This window comes from Trachemys scripta, chromosome 1 (assembly GCF_013100865.1).
Source record: "Trachemys scripta elegans isolate TJP31775 chromosome 1, CAS_Tse_1.0, whole genome shotgun sequence".
NCBI classification, from domain to species: Eukaryota; Metazoa; Chordata; order Testudines; family Emydidae; genus Trachemys; species Trachemys scripta.
The window spans coordinates 136,501,760-136,516,819 of NC_048298.1; the positions used below are offsets into that span (position 1 = coordinate 136,501,760).

The window sequence follows — 15,060 nt, forward strand, 5'->3', positions numbered from 1 at the left end:
AAAACTCCCATTCACTTCAATGGGGTTTAGGATTCAGCTTGTATCTCTAAAACATCTTGATTCATGTGAAAATTTGTACACTCTCAAAGAACCCAACCACTCCTTGTGGCCAGAGATTGTGAGTGAGAAATGTCAGGCAGGTTGGTTTTGATCTGAGGAATTCAAGAAGGGGGCTTCAAATCTGGTGTATATTGGAAAGCTAGATATTGTAAGGGTTTTGTTTGTTTGTTTGATTGATCAATTGATTGATTTTGGGTTGTTTGTTTGTGAGTTGTATACTCCTTTTCAATAAGAACTTGCTAATGCGTGAAATCAAAAATTAAATAGAATGACTAGCTAGACTCTATGAAGCCACATATGAAAGATGTATGACAGTTTCCTTCCTTTTAAAAGAATGACCCTTCTCTAGAGCTATAGCAGTAAGTGGGGTGGGGGGTAGGCAGGCGTAGCATAGATACATCCCTCAACCCCATGAAACCAGTTTGCTTTCAAAACTCAGAAGAGACTGATCAAAAATGGCGAACAAGATCATATATGTAGACTTAAAAATTTTACCAAAGGCAAGAGAGTCTCCAACTTCAGATTCAGGTAAAGAACATCTTAATACTATTTTTTTATGAAGGCAAATATTAAAAAGCTTTCATGATTTGTTAAAAGGGGTTTTCATTTTGTTATTAGAAGTACTGCATAGTTAAATAATTTCAGATCCACATGAGACTGTGGTAAGTAGCAGCAATACATTTGGAGTCAAAACTATAGAGCTACGCAGCATTTCTAGTAACAGATTGAAAATCACTTTTCAACTAAGGTTAAAAAATTACAAACACAATAACTTTTCTGACCATAATAGCCACTCTGATCTCAAGTGGCTGAAGCCAAGAGCAATCTCCAGTGCTTTGGATTAGTTTGTTAAGCTCCAATATTGTATTCAAATTCAGTGTTGCGTCTCCATATTTCTAGCCAAAAAGACACTAACGGCAGCTAAAGGTGTGGATGTTGTTTTTGCAAAGAAGGCACTGAATGAAGAAAATTGTTTGTTTCTTTTTAATATTAGTTTTTAACCAGGGGGATTTAATAATAGCACAATGTTAAAAGGTCTTTCAATATTCTTCTCCTTGTAATAATCAACAAAGCACCAACTGTATAGCTTTTAAAAAAATCCAGCACTGAGATTATTTTATTATGAATATTAATGATAGCATTTGAAATATGACATTTCCCTTGTGTTGATGTATTTTAGCGTGTGATAATCACAATACATATGGGACAAGATTTTCAAAAATAGAAATGTAAAGTTAGGGTCTTTAACTAGGGTTTTCAGGGTGGCCTATGGAATTTGGGCACCCTACTCCTATTAAATGTCAGTGGGAGAAGGACCCTTAAGGCTCCTTTGGAAATTCCAGGCCTAATTCCATATTTAGGCATCTAAATAAGTGACCTCATTTTCAAAAAAGCTTAGCTCCCTGCAGCTGCCATTGACTTTAGCAACAACTACTGAGTGATAAGCACTATTGAAAATGAGGCCACTTTCTAGGCAGTGGCACCAATTAGCAGTCACTGGGGAATGCTCCCCACACTACAAGGTTTTTGCACTTGCTCAAAGTTCCAGAAAAAGGCTACTATCTGCAGGCCCAGATTAACCAGTATGTACTTGGTGCATGTATTCAGGTGCCCCATCTCAGGACCGGGCCAAACTTGAGTGGCACAGGGCCATGTGCAGTGCTTAATTTGTGCCCGGGTTCACCCAGGCTGAGCCCTGGCACCTCTAGGCTTGGCAGTTCATAGCCCCAGCATCTCTGGACTTGCCATGTCAGTTATGAAAGTAAAAAAAATTTCTTGAGCTCTGGCATCTAATTGCTTGAGCCCCAGCTCCTCTTTCATTACAAATTAAGCACTGTCTGTGTGTGGGGTGGGCAGCCAGGATCGGGAGTTGCTGCGCCAGCCCAGGACAGGAGTGGAGAGTTGAACTGGGGGTGCTGGTGAGTGGCCAGGAGGGTTCTGAGGGTGGTGGGTGAGGGGATGGGGGTGAATGAGGGATATTGGTGTGGTGGAAATTGGGGCTGAGATGTTGCAGGGGAGTGGCAAATGTTAGGAGCTGTGGCCAGTGGGGCTGAGATGTTGAGGGTTGCAGCAAGCACAATGTATGTCAGGGCTGCTGGTGTGTGTGTGGGTGCAGTCAGGATAAGTGGGGCTGGGGAAGGGCTGTTGGGGTATATGGGGGGTTGGCAGGGCATTTGGGGGTGTATGTGTGTGGTGGGGTGAGGGAGCATTCGGGGGTCAGATCAAAAAGTTTTCCCCCCAAGAAATATCTGAATTGGTGCCACTGTTATTGAGGTGCATAAATACAGTTTTAAAAACCTAACATTAGACTCCTATTTATGAAAATCTTAGTCATATTATTTTTCATTTTTGTTTGGAGCTGGGGGCTGTACATTTGTGCAACTATAAATGATAAAACCCTTTTGTGCCACATTGTGGGTGACTGGGATAAAATGAATAATAGCAAACCAACTTTCATGGATCTGAAAATGTACCATGGGTAAATGTATCAGATCCATAAATCCAGGTGGTATCAGCAGAGCCTGGCAAGATTGTTTCCTAAAAGAGTAGCCCCAGATTATTGGAGATGAGGGCACAAGTGTCTCCTTTGAGTATCGCAAACCAACTTCCAACTCTTTTTAATAATTAAAATCATTATAGTTATTGGCATTGTTTCTTCTTTCAGGAGACAGGAACACGTATGCAGTCCTGCAAAGGCCTCAGAACTTGGATAGCCCATCAGAGACTTCCCCCTCTGGTAACTCTGCAGAGATATACATTTAGTTCAACTTCATTTCATCTGGGGAAACTTCATTTCGTTTGAATTTGAAGTCTTTACGCAAGGGGAAATCCTGAACCATCTTTGCATGCACAGATGGCCCTGAAACATGGCAGAATGTATCCAGTGCCACAGGGCAGTGGGGGATAGGAGTCTGAGAGAGTGTGTAAAGTGTCTGCACCTAGTGGAGCATGGAACACAACTTCATGGGGGTATCAGAGTGGAGGGAGGTTTTGGAATGTGTGGGGGGACAGGGCTGGTGAAGTCACACAGCCATAGATCTCCCTCTCACGCTCACTATTCATGTGTGTAAGTATCTGTGTCTACAGGGGCTACTGCAGACCCACCTGAGGCTGCAGTAACAACCACAAAGTAGCTCTGCTGCTGCTCTGCAGACTGGGCGGGGGCGGATTCCGTCGCTGTTGAAGGCTCCATTGCACCACCCAAGTTCATGAGCTTTGCATGATTGCTGTGTTTTGTAATTATCTGCATATAGTATAATTTTAACTGCAAATACAAGCAGTTTCCAGATGGTGTGGGATCCCATTGTAGGTGAGTATTTCACTGAGAAAATGTTTAGCTCTCTGACCTGCTTCTACAAGGTGAAGGAGCTTTCTGAGTAAAAGTTGTCTATCCCAGAGATGAGCATATGAAACTAAATGAGGATTATTTATTAGAATAAAATATAAATTTATGTTATTCATTTTATCCCCAGTCAGCCACTATGAGGCTAGGTCCTGGCTTCCCTGCCCCAGCACAACCCAATGCAGGCTCCTAGCCTAGGGCCTAGACACCTCAAACTTTCTGGGGGAAATGAAGACAGATTCATTCTAGCAGCCTTTTCCCCTTGGAGGCTGGCTACTCTTCATAAGTCCCTTTCTTCATACTGCAGCATGACTGCTGTTAGAGACTCAGGCTCCAAAGGGATCCTGGTGTCCTGTCTCAAATCCCGAGGAATTCCCCTGGGTCCTAGCCTCCCCTGGAGCACTCCTGTTCCAGAAACCAGTCTGAGGGCAATTCCTTTTATTAAAGAAACTGGGCTGGGTATGCATGAGGATTATGAGGACCCCAACATGTATTTACTGCTTGTCATACAGTCCCAGGAAAAATCCCAGAGAATCAGGGAAATGTCCAAAGGAAACTCTGTGGATTGGGATCACAGGCGGAGACTTTCAAAGCCAACTAGTAGATATACCCAGGCAACTCCCATTTTTAAAAAGCGAGTTACATGGCTAAATCCCCTTATCAGCCTTGAAAATCTCAGCCACAGCATTTCAGCTGGACATTCTCTTCAAGGGGTCTTTCCCTTATGAGGCCCTGTGGACCATGCAGGAGGAAAGACCTCCAAAGGATCCTTAGGTCTGTCTTGTGTATCCCAGGGTCTCTGTGCAGGAAGCTGGCATCTGTGTGGTGCTTTCTGTTCTCCCACTCCCCCATGGCAACACGGCATCTGTATGGCAGCAGCTTCTTTCTATTAAAATCCAAACATTTCTTTATTATTTGCAGGCCCTGGCTCTCAGTGTTCATTCTGGCTCTATGTTACTCTAGTCCTGGGAATTATTGCACTGAGTCTGCTGCATGCATTGATCTTCTTGTCTATGCAGGGTGAGTACCATCACTGTCTGGATAACACCCAGCCCTTGATTCTATAAGTTCTTGTGCTGCACGATGCAGCAGGTTGTGCAAGATTGTAACTCTACATCCTATGGAACTAAAGGATCTTTAGATCTCTCTTGTGTACCCAAATGTGACCTGTTGGCACAAAGTAGGGTTAAGCTGTAAGAATAGTCTCTCAGCACTGAGGGGTAATAAGTCTCAGCCCCCTGTGTACACACATATTTTTCACAAAAGTGCTGGGTAAAAGAAAGTTGGAGTATGGGCAGGTGAAGAATGGGTGTATATGAGAGACAAGGCTCTAGTATACTCCATATGTGCTTTTTGGGTGTCTACCTGTGTGTTCTTCTTAGGCCTAACTCCTGCTGTTAGGCAGAAATAATTTGGTGACTACCCAGCAGCCTGCCCGTTAATAATAGATTTGGTTCCTCTTCACTCCCTGCCCATCATCTTTTACCTTGTGCACAACACTAATTTGTAATGTGCAGAATCAAGCCCACCCTGTTGGATTCATTTTATCCTATGGTTTATTTGTTCTATCTTGGAAATGTGCTGAATATATTTTCCTGGGCCATTATAGTAGGAGATTCCATATCATCCAATTGTGTTAAAATTACCTTTCAACTCCCCAGCATTTTCACTAGTAGTAATGTGGCTTTGTGTAAGGCCTGTGCCCTGATGCCTATGAGAGAATGGAGGTAACTGAGTGAGCTCTCTGCTGGCATCTGCTGGAGGCAAGGGGAGTTGACTGAGTGAGGCAGGTATCTCAATTAAACATCAACTATGTTCTTGCTGGCATCTGCTGGAGAGCAAGGAGAGTCAACTCAATGATGCAGTACCCCATTTACATATTAATTGCGGATAGTTTGGGGACACTGGGGTATTATTTAGCTAAATTTTATACTTGGAGCCAATATTTTAGAGAGCATCCTGTGGGGAAGCACCTAGGCAAGGCCTGAACAATGATTTAATTACATTCCTGGTAATTATTTTCTGTAAGCCTTCAGCAGTAGTAACTTTTAGTTCTTTTTTCCATCCTCCTCTACCAATATTTCTAACTCATAAGTGTTGTTAGTTGTTGGCTGCAGGGGGCGATGGAAGCTCCCTAAAATTGGGGGGGACTGCCAGCACCCAAACTGTGGTGCCGCCATCCCACGCTGCCCCTGTCCCCCTCCTCTCCTGCCTTCGCACCTCCCCTTCTCCCCAAGATCTGATGCTGCCCCTTCTCCCTGAGTCCCCTCCCTCATGCTGCCCATTCCCCCTGAGGCCCACCCTCATGCCTTCCCTTCTCCCTAAGCCCCTGTCCTCACACCACCCCTTCCCCTGAGATCCTGTCCCCACGCCGTCTGTTCTCCCAAGGCCCCAGTCCTGTACCACTTCTTCCCCGCAAGACCCTGCCTCCCGCTCACTCCTCTCCATTTCCTCCTCCAGCTGTTGCTCGCCCTTATGGCCAGTAAAAAGTGGGAGGGCATACCCCTCCCACTTTTAAAAGGGATGCGGCCATGGTCCCCTGACCCCCTGTTCCGGCGCCCCGGATTTTCTGCACCTGTGTTCTCTGTGTGTTGCACCAGCTTTGTGCAGATAGCTGATGCATCAGGCCTCAATCAAACTGCCCAAGAAGACCATGGACTCAGTTCAGTAGCGAAGGACATATGGCAAATGTGTGTATTATCCCTGAGAATAGTGATGACATCTATAGACATGACTTTGGATCTGTGCCTGCATTTCAGTCATTGTTTATGTCATGGTGGGAATCTGGTACTAAACAGACTTTAGAGAGGAATTTGGAAGTGATCCCTAACACTTTCCATTATATAAAATTCTGGCAAGCTTTCTTTGAGCAGCTGTCAGACCTCCATTGTTTGCAGCAGGGCTTTGGAATTCAGTAGCAATTTTCCTCCTCTCATTTTTGTTCCTCAGGAGAATTTTGGCATTGTGCTCAAACAATGACTGAACATGAACAAGGTAAAGAACTGGGCCCCCACTGCCATAGCAGCAGCAACACACACTGCTCCCAGGAATGCCTGGGATCTGCCAGGGCAGTAAAAGGGGCAAAGTCAGGTTCTTCACTCCCAGTTGTCCATCCTCCCCTCTGGGGGCACCACAGAGGAGCTCTCCCAACTTCTGGTGTGGAGTGAGAGGGAGAGCACCCCAAGCCAGGCTTCTCTCATCTACACCACAGACCCAGCACATGGTTCCAGTGACCTAGTCTCACACCTTCTGCTACCAGCTAATGTAGCTATTCCTGTAGCTCAAGTGCTAGCAGTCTGTGTTTTGGTGCTAAAATCCTGAGGTGCATATAGGAGGAGGGGTTTCTACAGTGGCATATAATAAAGTTTGTTTTTAACCTTTTCTTTAATAAAAATAGGAATCTACCTATAACAAAATGACCTTAAAAGAAAGTTATTTAGGTTGCAAAGCCAAGCACTTAAAAGTTGTGAAGTGCCAGATTTACAGTTGCTTGTGAAATCTTAATTCTTCTCCTTTGTGCATATGTATTATGATATAGTCTTTAATTACATGATCACAGCCTTTTTCCACAGAATCCCTGCTTCATTCAGTGCCCAGGATGGACACACAAGGAGGCAGAATGGGGATTGCATAGGCAACCTTAAATCTGGCATTTCCTAACATTCAAGTGCTTGCTTTTGCAACCTAAATGAAGTTTAGCAACCTAACTAATTTTTTGGTTTTAATGTAATAATATTGACACTAACAAAAACTGGTGCACTAAATAGCCACATCCCATTATTCATTATATAATACTAGTAGTAAAATACCTTCTTATACCAGCTCTAAATGTGTCCTTATTGACCATGCTCCTTTCCATTAATGTGTGCTCTCCTTAGACTGTCACACAGTGACACTGGCCCTTTAAAAGAGAGCAAGGCCAGTGCACCTGTGCTGGTCAGTTGACCCCAGTTGAACTCTAAAAGAGGGCACTTGGGCTTGGTGAGAGGCAGTCTGGATGAGTCAGGCTAGGAACCAGTCAGGAAAGGGGTAGAGAGTAGCCATGTGGCTCTCACTGCCTGCTCCCTGGGAACAGAGGCAGGGAAACCCAAGCAGCAGGACTGCTAGAGTCCCCTGGGAGGGTAGGCAGAAGAAACCTGAGAACTAAAAGAGGAAATATCTCTGGGAGCTGTAGCCCAGGGTGAGTTTCAAAACTGTGTTTCTGTTGATTTGACCTAAGCTTGTGTGGATTTTCAGAACCCAAAGCAGTGGTAACTTAACTGTTTCTCTCCAGGCACTGTCAGGAATAAATCCACAGGGACACAGCTCTTCCATCTGATAAATGATTGGTTCAAACTAGAGTGCTTTTACCTAAAACTACTTTTTTTATTAGGTCTCAGGTGCATGTGCACACACACACACACACATATGCTGTAACAATAGGTTCAGAGCATCCTAAACCTTTATATTTACCAAAGTTTAAGATGGTTTTGAGGAATCAACAGCCAGCTTTCCAGGGGCCCTCCTTTCATCTAGCTGCCAGGGAACTTAGGTGTCAGATCCTCGCCCAACTAAAAGCTTCCTTGACAGCTCCCAAGCATATTCTTTCACCTAATCTTTTATATCTAACTTTAAACAAAGCACATAACACCTAGCAACTCCTAGTGGGTCACCCTAGTAACCCCTACTTTTAGCAAACTACTCATTATTTCTTATCATCAAAGCATTTCTAGTCATGGCAGCAATAAAACTTACATGTCAAAGGTGTCAGAAACATTTAAAACGAAGGCCGGCTGTCCAAACATTCCTTCTATTTTCACAGTACATTAACTCCTTGTTCCATCCTCCCATTCTGATTAGCGGAACTGCAAACATACAGCTGCACCACCTTGCCTCTCAGGGTCCCAAAAATTATTCCTAGCTATGTGATGTTTGGATTTCAGCTAGCAGTGGCTGAACACACAAAATGGCTGACTTGCAGTACTGTCAAGTTCTGGGCTAACACGCAGGAATATCAAATTCTGGGTTACATTTGGATAATAAAGCTGCATAAAAAAGACTGTGGGTATGGCAGTGAGTCCTTACCAATCTGGAGAGAAGCCCTACTGTGTTAGTCTCCATGCTAGTCCCCTACATGAACTATTATGTTACACACCTCTCTAGATGGTCTGCCACTTGTTGTGAGTCCTATTGTAAATTCAAAACTGTTGTTTCATTCAGCACCAACTTTGAATTTAGCCATTTGTGTGCTACAGATTCAACAGGGAGAAGACATGTAAAAGAACGTGAAGATGGCAATCCAAAACACCCCAAAGCTGGATATGCTTAAGGTTGCCATCACAACTTTAATTCTGTCCCCGGTGTGTAGACATGATGCTAGTCTTTAACAGTCATGACTGTTCTGTTTTTCTCCCCTGAACTCCTGTTTCATTCAGTATGCATCACTACCACATGAGGGAAGGTGTTTGGATTTTTGATTTTGGGGAAAAAATAGAAAATTTACATTAAAAGGTTAGTCTTCACTCTGCCTCCTTGTATGTATGCATTATGGTAAGTCTCTAATTACTTTATCATATGTTTTCCCACACAATTCCTGTCTCATTCAATGCACATTTTTTCTCTAGGGAATATCCTAAATTTTCTTTCAGGTTCCTACTGCCTCCTGCTGAGGTATATGAGCTGCTCTAAAAAGGTCTCACTTTAAAAAAATATAATGGGGAAAGTGCATTTTTATCATTCTCTTCATTTTGAAGGAAGCTGAAACACTTTTCCTGAAACTTTCAAAATAAGAAAGGGAAAAAAATGATCCCAAGCTAAGAAGAAATGTACATATTTTCATCCCCCAAAATAAAAATAACAGTTATAAGCATCTGAAAATAACATTTTAGAATGAGAGATTTGCAGCCTTAACTATAGATATTTTGTGTGCTCTGCCTGTAATACAGACAGGAAAGTATATTTTCCATGTATTTTTTCCCCTACACTCAGGTTTCAGCTGTCCTGATAACGCCCAAAATTCATCCAAAGAACTCCGTGTAAATGCTTCAATGATGCTGGCCAAATTAAAAGAAAACCTATGTGGAAAGGAAGGGAGCAGGAAAGCAGGTAACCACTTCTTGAGTCACACTCCCTTTTACCATAGTTATTTATCTTATGGTAGTGTCCAGATGCCAAATTGGAATTGGGCCCCAATGAGCTATGTGCTGTACAAATTGAGGTGGAAAGTCCCAGATCTGAAGAGTTTACAGTCTCAGAAAAAGTGTATAATCATTACTGTCCTGGAGGCAAGAACGGTGTACTAAAGAGAGAAACAGTTTAGAAGAGGATAAACAAAGGGATGGAATGATAGGAGGGAGAGATGTCACCAGGAGGTGCTCTGTTGATCTCTTTCTTTACTCTGTAGAACATGCCCCATGTGAGTACTGCCCAGTCAGATGGGTTCTGCATGAGAGGAAATGCTACTACTTCTCTGAGAAGAAGAAAACCTGGAGTGATAGTGAGAAGTACTGCAGCTCCCAGACTTCTAGCCTGGCTGTGATTGACAGCGAGGAGGAGAAGGTGAGGAAACAACTGATTCACACTTCTAATGGAGTGAAGTCAGCAATATATATTTATCAGGGTGAAGGAGTTCCTTCGATGTCCAAGACAAATCTCTGAAAATCGCTTTTCCCTCAGTTTATTAACTTGCAGAACAAGAAGTGCATTAGACCACTATCTATCTGCCCTTGTGCATTAAGACATCATGTTCAGGTGTGTTATATCACCTAGCTATGCTCTTGTCATCTCTTATAAACTGGATGAGGTTATGATGGGTTAGCACTTGGATGAGAGACTGGGTGCCCATGGATTTGTTGTTGGTAATTTACTAAGTGGTAGTACTGAGTCAGTACTGTACCAATGCCCCAGCTCAGTGTTACCATTCTGATTAAGGGACCATCTTTTTTCATAAGATGTAAAAACAAAACTACAGACCAGGAGTCAGTTAAAACTTATTTCCTTTTAGAAGTATCTCCTCTCTCCCTCCAGTCCAAACCCTTCTCCACTCGCATAAAAATGTCCCTGCTATGATGGCTGTGCTATATTTTTATGCACAAACTGCAACTCTATACTTTAATTTGGAGTGATTTTTATTTTAGGTTATGGAAAACAGTAAGAACAAAGCAAAGTAAAATCTCCATGACAGAGTAGATTGTAGGTTTCTCTTCTCTAACAATCTATAACAACTCTGAGAACAAGATAGGAGCTGTCTCTGCACACAGGCAGAAAACTTCAGAACTGTTAACATAGAAAACAAAGGTATCACAGTTTCATAGCTACACATACACCAGAGGCTTTCCCCTCCTTGAACAAGTTCATTCACACTCCCATATTGCCCTGACACCCTGTTTCTTTATTACTGTTGTTGTCATGATGTATTTGTATAGTGCCATAAGTATACATGGTACAGGGCTTGCATTGTATCTCCTCCAGAACTTTATAACAACCATGCTGACGAAAGCACGTGGCTACAGCTGGCTTGGACTAACTAAGGAGAACAATAGATGGATGTGGGTGACTGGAGATGTATTACTGCCAAAAATGTATGTTTTCTTTTTACTATTAGAAAAGTGTTAAAAAGAAAATCAATTGTCATGTTTATGCAGCTACTGCCTAAAGTATTTATATGGCCCCCATGTTACAGCTGGGTAACTGAAGCAAAGAGAATAAGTGACTTGTCCAAGGTCACACAGGAAGCCTGTGGCAAAAAGGCTAATTGATTCCAGGTCTTCCAAATGCCAGGTTGGCATCCCAACCACTGGTCCATCCTTCCTCTCAAAGCATAGGACCTGTCTCTTGAGGCCTGGATCCTTACTTCACTAGCAACCACCTGACTCTGTGCCTGGAGAAGAAAGGCAGAAGATAGTGTTGTATCTTTCTTGTTATAGAGGAAAGTCTCAGTCAAAGAGGAAGATTTTGTAACATCAATTAAATACTATGTAAAGTTGTATTTATGTTGTAAATACATCATATTGCCAATGGAATTTTCCCATAAGTTGGTATAAACTATGTTCTTCCGAGAACTAAATATTTAACTGCATTTAATAGTATTTATGATGGGCCAAATCTTGCTTTCCCATCTTTAGTCAGTTCTTCAAGCAAAACCGCCATTGATGTCAGTGGGGATTTTGCCAAGTAAGAACTGTACTATTTCATGAAGCACAAGTATCACAATATCTGGTGTTTATGTGTGTGTGTTTTTTATAAAAAGCCCCAATTCATTTTTAAGCCCCTCATGGTTTCAGAGAAAACCTTGAGCCCTTAAGGTTCACAGAGGTAATATTTTCAAAGGAGAATTGCTCTGTGCAGGCTTGAAAGCATGTCTTTCTCACCAATAGAAGTTGGTTCAATAAAAGATATTACCTAACCCACCTTGTCTTTCTAATATCCTGGGACTGACACAGCTGCACCAACACTGCATAGGCTCAAAACCATCTGACAAAAGAACACAAGATGTATAACGCTTTTTAAATATCTTATGATTGTGGTTCATGATTTCTGAGTGCTTGGGGATGGCAACGCTGAGTATTAACAATTATGCTAAAACTGTTCCAACTAAGCACCAGCCACTATAATTCACTTTCATCATTAAACTAAGTCCGTTTGCCTGGTAGATGTCCCAATAATACAGCCATCCCAATACTACTTGTCCCAGACTCTGGTGGCAACTTGGAGAATTTTTGTGCTTCTCAGAGACAGGGCAGTACCGCAGTCTTTGTTTTACAGTTCTATTTTTAACTCCCTTAGGTTTCATATGAAAGAGGTCAGCAGCAGCAACTCCACCTGTGCAGTTTTCCATGTGACTGGTATACAGGCTGAGAAGTGCTTCAATCCCAACAAATGGGTCTGTGAGAAAAACACCATGGAATTTCCAACCCTATTTGAACGCCTGCAGGACTGAAATTCCCCTGACACCACTGCTTTTCCCATGACAGACACATTCCATTATGCATGCAGGCCTGAGTGCTTACCAGGGACTGAATTGAAAAAAATAATTTCCTCTGCCCATGACATTAACTGCTCATATTCACTCATGTGCCTGTGTGTGCAGTGCCCAGAGAGCCCAGGTCACTTCAGCAATGTTTTGGCTACACATTAAAAAGAGAAGTGATCCTTGTTAGGACAAGACTAGGAGCGGTCTTATGGTGCGCCCTGTAGGGCCTGCACCTGTTGATGTCCACTGTGGGTAGCAGAGCACATGGTTGGATACCAATGTACATGACCAAATGAACACCTCTTTTATGCATACTCTAGAACTTAGTCTGAAGAAAGAGTGCGTGTGTATGCACTCCCTGATACTGGGGGGTTGGGCCCCTTCAAAAAGCTCATGATAGAGTATATATTATATGTAGTTAATAAGCTTCTGTCTCATCCAAGAATGTTCAAAATGCATAGTTTCATAGATGGCCTGTCACCGCTTTTTGAAAAGTTGTATGCTTGCCCTTTCCTATTAAAATGGATTTTTGCATTTGCAAAGGCAACATAAATAAATAAATAAAAGAATAATCACTGCACCTAATTTCATGAAAATAAATAGGGATTTCAAATGTGCAAAAAAATCACATAATACAATGGCACGAAGCTGTGAGGAAAATTGTGGGGAAATGTTTTAAACAGCATTAACAAAAATAAAACTATTGTAGGACATGGATTCTGTGTAATGAGCTAACAATGACAGGGTGGTTATTGAGGAGTAGGTGGAGGGTGTGCAGGGTTTCATAAATTATATTATTTGTAACTTTGAAAAAATTATTTAATAGGTGTCATAGTAGTGATGCCATTAGTAAAGGTTCCTAATATCTTCCATTATAACGGTGTGTTATCATTTTCCATTGTAATGTAACTCTTTTACCAGGTGAAATCAGCAACAATAAGGGCTGGGCTCAATATCCAGGGGTCCTTCTTAACAATACAATACAGAACTGGCTCGAGCCCCCACCTATCTTGGAAAAATCCACACACCCCCTGAGAGCATCCAAGAGGTAATACTTCCCCTCTCACAAGCACAAAGTCTGAGTGTAGAAAATAAACTTTTAATGAAAGGAGGGAAGTAGCTCAGCATTAATTTGGGAAAACACCGCAAGCAGGATTCATAAACATAAAACTATGAGCAAAACAGCCACCCCAGAGTATGTTGGGCAGTGCCCCTCCCTTCTCCTTCCAACACACCCCACTGACAGTAGTTGTCCTCAGATGGCAAAGACCTTGAGTTCACCTCCCACCTTGGTGGTAAAGGGGAAGGCATCCTGCTCACTCTGCCATCCAAGCACTTGCTTTGGCATCAGCTACCTCACTGGACACTCCGCTAAGTCCACCGGCTGTCCTGCTGGCCATCACTGATGCACACCATCATCTTCTGCTGCCTCCTGCCTCTCTACTGTGACCTTGGAGGGTCAGTCTCCTGAGGTTCTACCCAGCTCTTAGTGATTTTCAGCACTTAGTGAGGAAACCTCACTGCTGAAGCAAGCTGGGCAAGAAGCGCTCTCTCACAACAGATGATTTCAGCTCTAGTGATCACTTAACAAAACAAAAAGACTCCTAATATAGCCTTAATTAGCCCTATCTTTGAACAGTGGGAGGCAAGTTAAACAATGCCTAGGACTCTTAGGGAGAGCCATGGCCCTAGAAGGAGTGGGAGCGGGAGACGGGGCCATGTCCCCATCATTGTTTACTGGCCGTATGGGCAAGTGACAGGGGAGAGGAGGCGGAGAGGAGCAAGCAAGGTGTTGGAGGGAGAGGCAGTGTGGAGGCGGGGCTTCAGGGCAAGGGGCAGCACAAGGGTGGGTCCTTGGGGGAATAGCCAGCACTAGGGCAAGTGCTTAGGGACAAAGAATGGTGTGGGGGGGCATGGTTTGGGTGCTAGTGGCCCCCACACTTTTAAGGAGCTTCTGCCGCTCCTAGGCAGAACCCTCCAGGCAGGAACACCTGTCCCCACTCCTCTTCTCCATCAAGGGGTCTGGCATCTGAGCCCCCTGCTTAGCAAATTCAGTTAAGTTGAGGGTGACCCCCTCTGTCAGGACAGGCGAAGTATAATTATGTTGCCCTTTACTCATACAATACAGATAACAGCATTTCATTTCATTTAAAAATTTGTATTAAAGCTAATGTTAAAATTATATAATACACAGGTTAAGGAAAGCGTGTTTGTACATCTGGGTAGAGTGCTTAAATTATCCAAAAGTACAAAGTTTGATTTAAAAGTCATAAAATACATATCGTACATAATCTGCAATAACCCAAATTTAGGGTAATAAAATTAATGATACAGTTTAGATATTAGCATCCAAATATTCGGGTACATCACTCATAAAAGGTTAAACTAAGGGTATGTCTACACTACCCGCCGGATCGGCAGGCAGTGATCGATCCAGTGGGGATCGATTTATTGCGTTTAGTCTAGATGCAATAAAGTGACCCCCGAGCCCTCTCCCGTCGACTCCTGTACTCCAGCGCCATGAGAGGCGCAAGCAGAGTTGATGGGGGAGCAGCAACAGTCGACTCACTGCGGTGAAGACACCACGATAAGTTGATCTAAGTATGTTGATTTCAGCTACGTTATTCACATAGCTGAAGTTGCGTAACTTGGATGGTTCCCCCCCCACACCCCAGTGTAGACCAGGGCTAAGAGTTGGTTGTGGAAA

The 15,060-nt window shown here is 43.1% G+C and overlaps 1 protein-coding gene across 1 annotated transcript; it reads left to right on the plus strand.

Annotated features, from left to right (window-relative positions):
* Window positions 1–451: 451 nt before the first annotated feature.
* Window positions 452–12,874, plus strand: LOC117870945 (killer cell lectin-like receptor subfamily G member 1). Its single transcript, XM_034758450.1, has 7 exons — window positions 452–588; window positions 2,726–2,797; window positions 4,325–4,423; window positions 9,371–9,487; window positions 9,786–9,940; window positions 10,853–10,962; window positions 12,167–12,874. The coding sequence occupies exons 1-7, from the start codon at window positions 516–518 to the stop codon at window positions 12,318–12,320; spliced, it is 780 nt and encodes a 259-aa protein (XP_034614341.1). The 5' UTR covers window positions 452–515; the 3' UTR covers window positions 12,321–12,874.
* The last annotated feature ends 2,186 nt before the right edge of the window (window positions 12,875–15,060 follow it).

What these genes read in the sequence shown, in the direction of transcription:
- LOC117870945 (XM_034758450.1), top strand. Translation starts at nt 516, where the DNA reads ATGGCGAACAAGATCATATATGTAGACTTAAAAATTTTACCAAAGGCA. An exon ending in TTGACAGCGAGGAGGAGAAG is followed by an intron (nt 9,941 to 10,852) that starts GTGAGGAAACAA and finishes TATCTCCTCCAG; the next exon opens with AACTTTATAACAACCATGCT. An exon ending in GATGTATTACTGCCAAAAAT is followed by an intron (nt 10,963 to 12,166) that starts GTATGTTTTCTT and finishes TAACTCCCTTAG; the next exon opens with GTTTCATATGAAAGAGGTCA.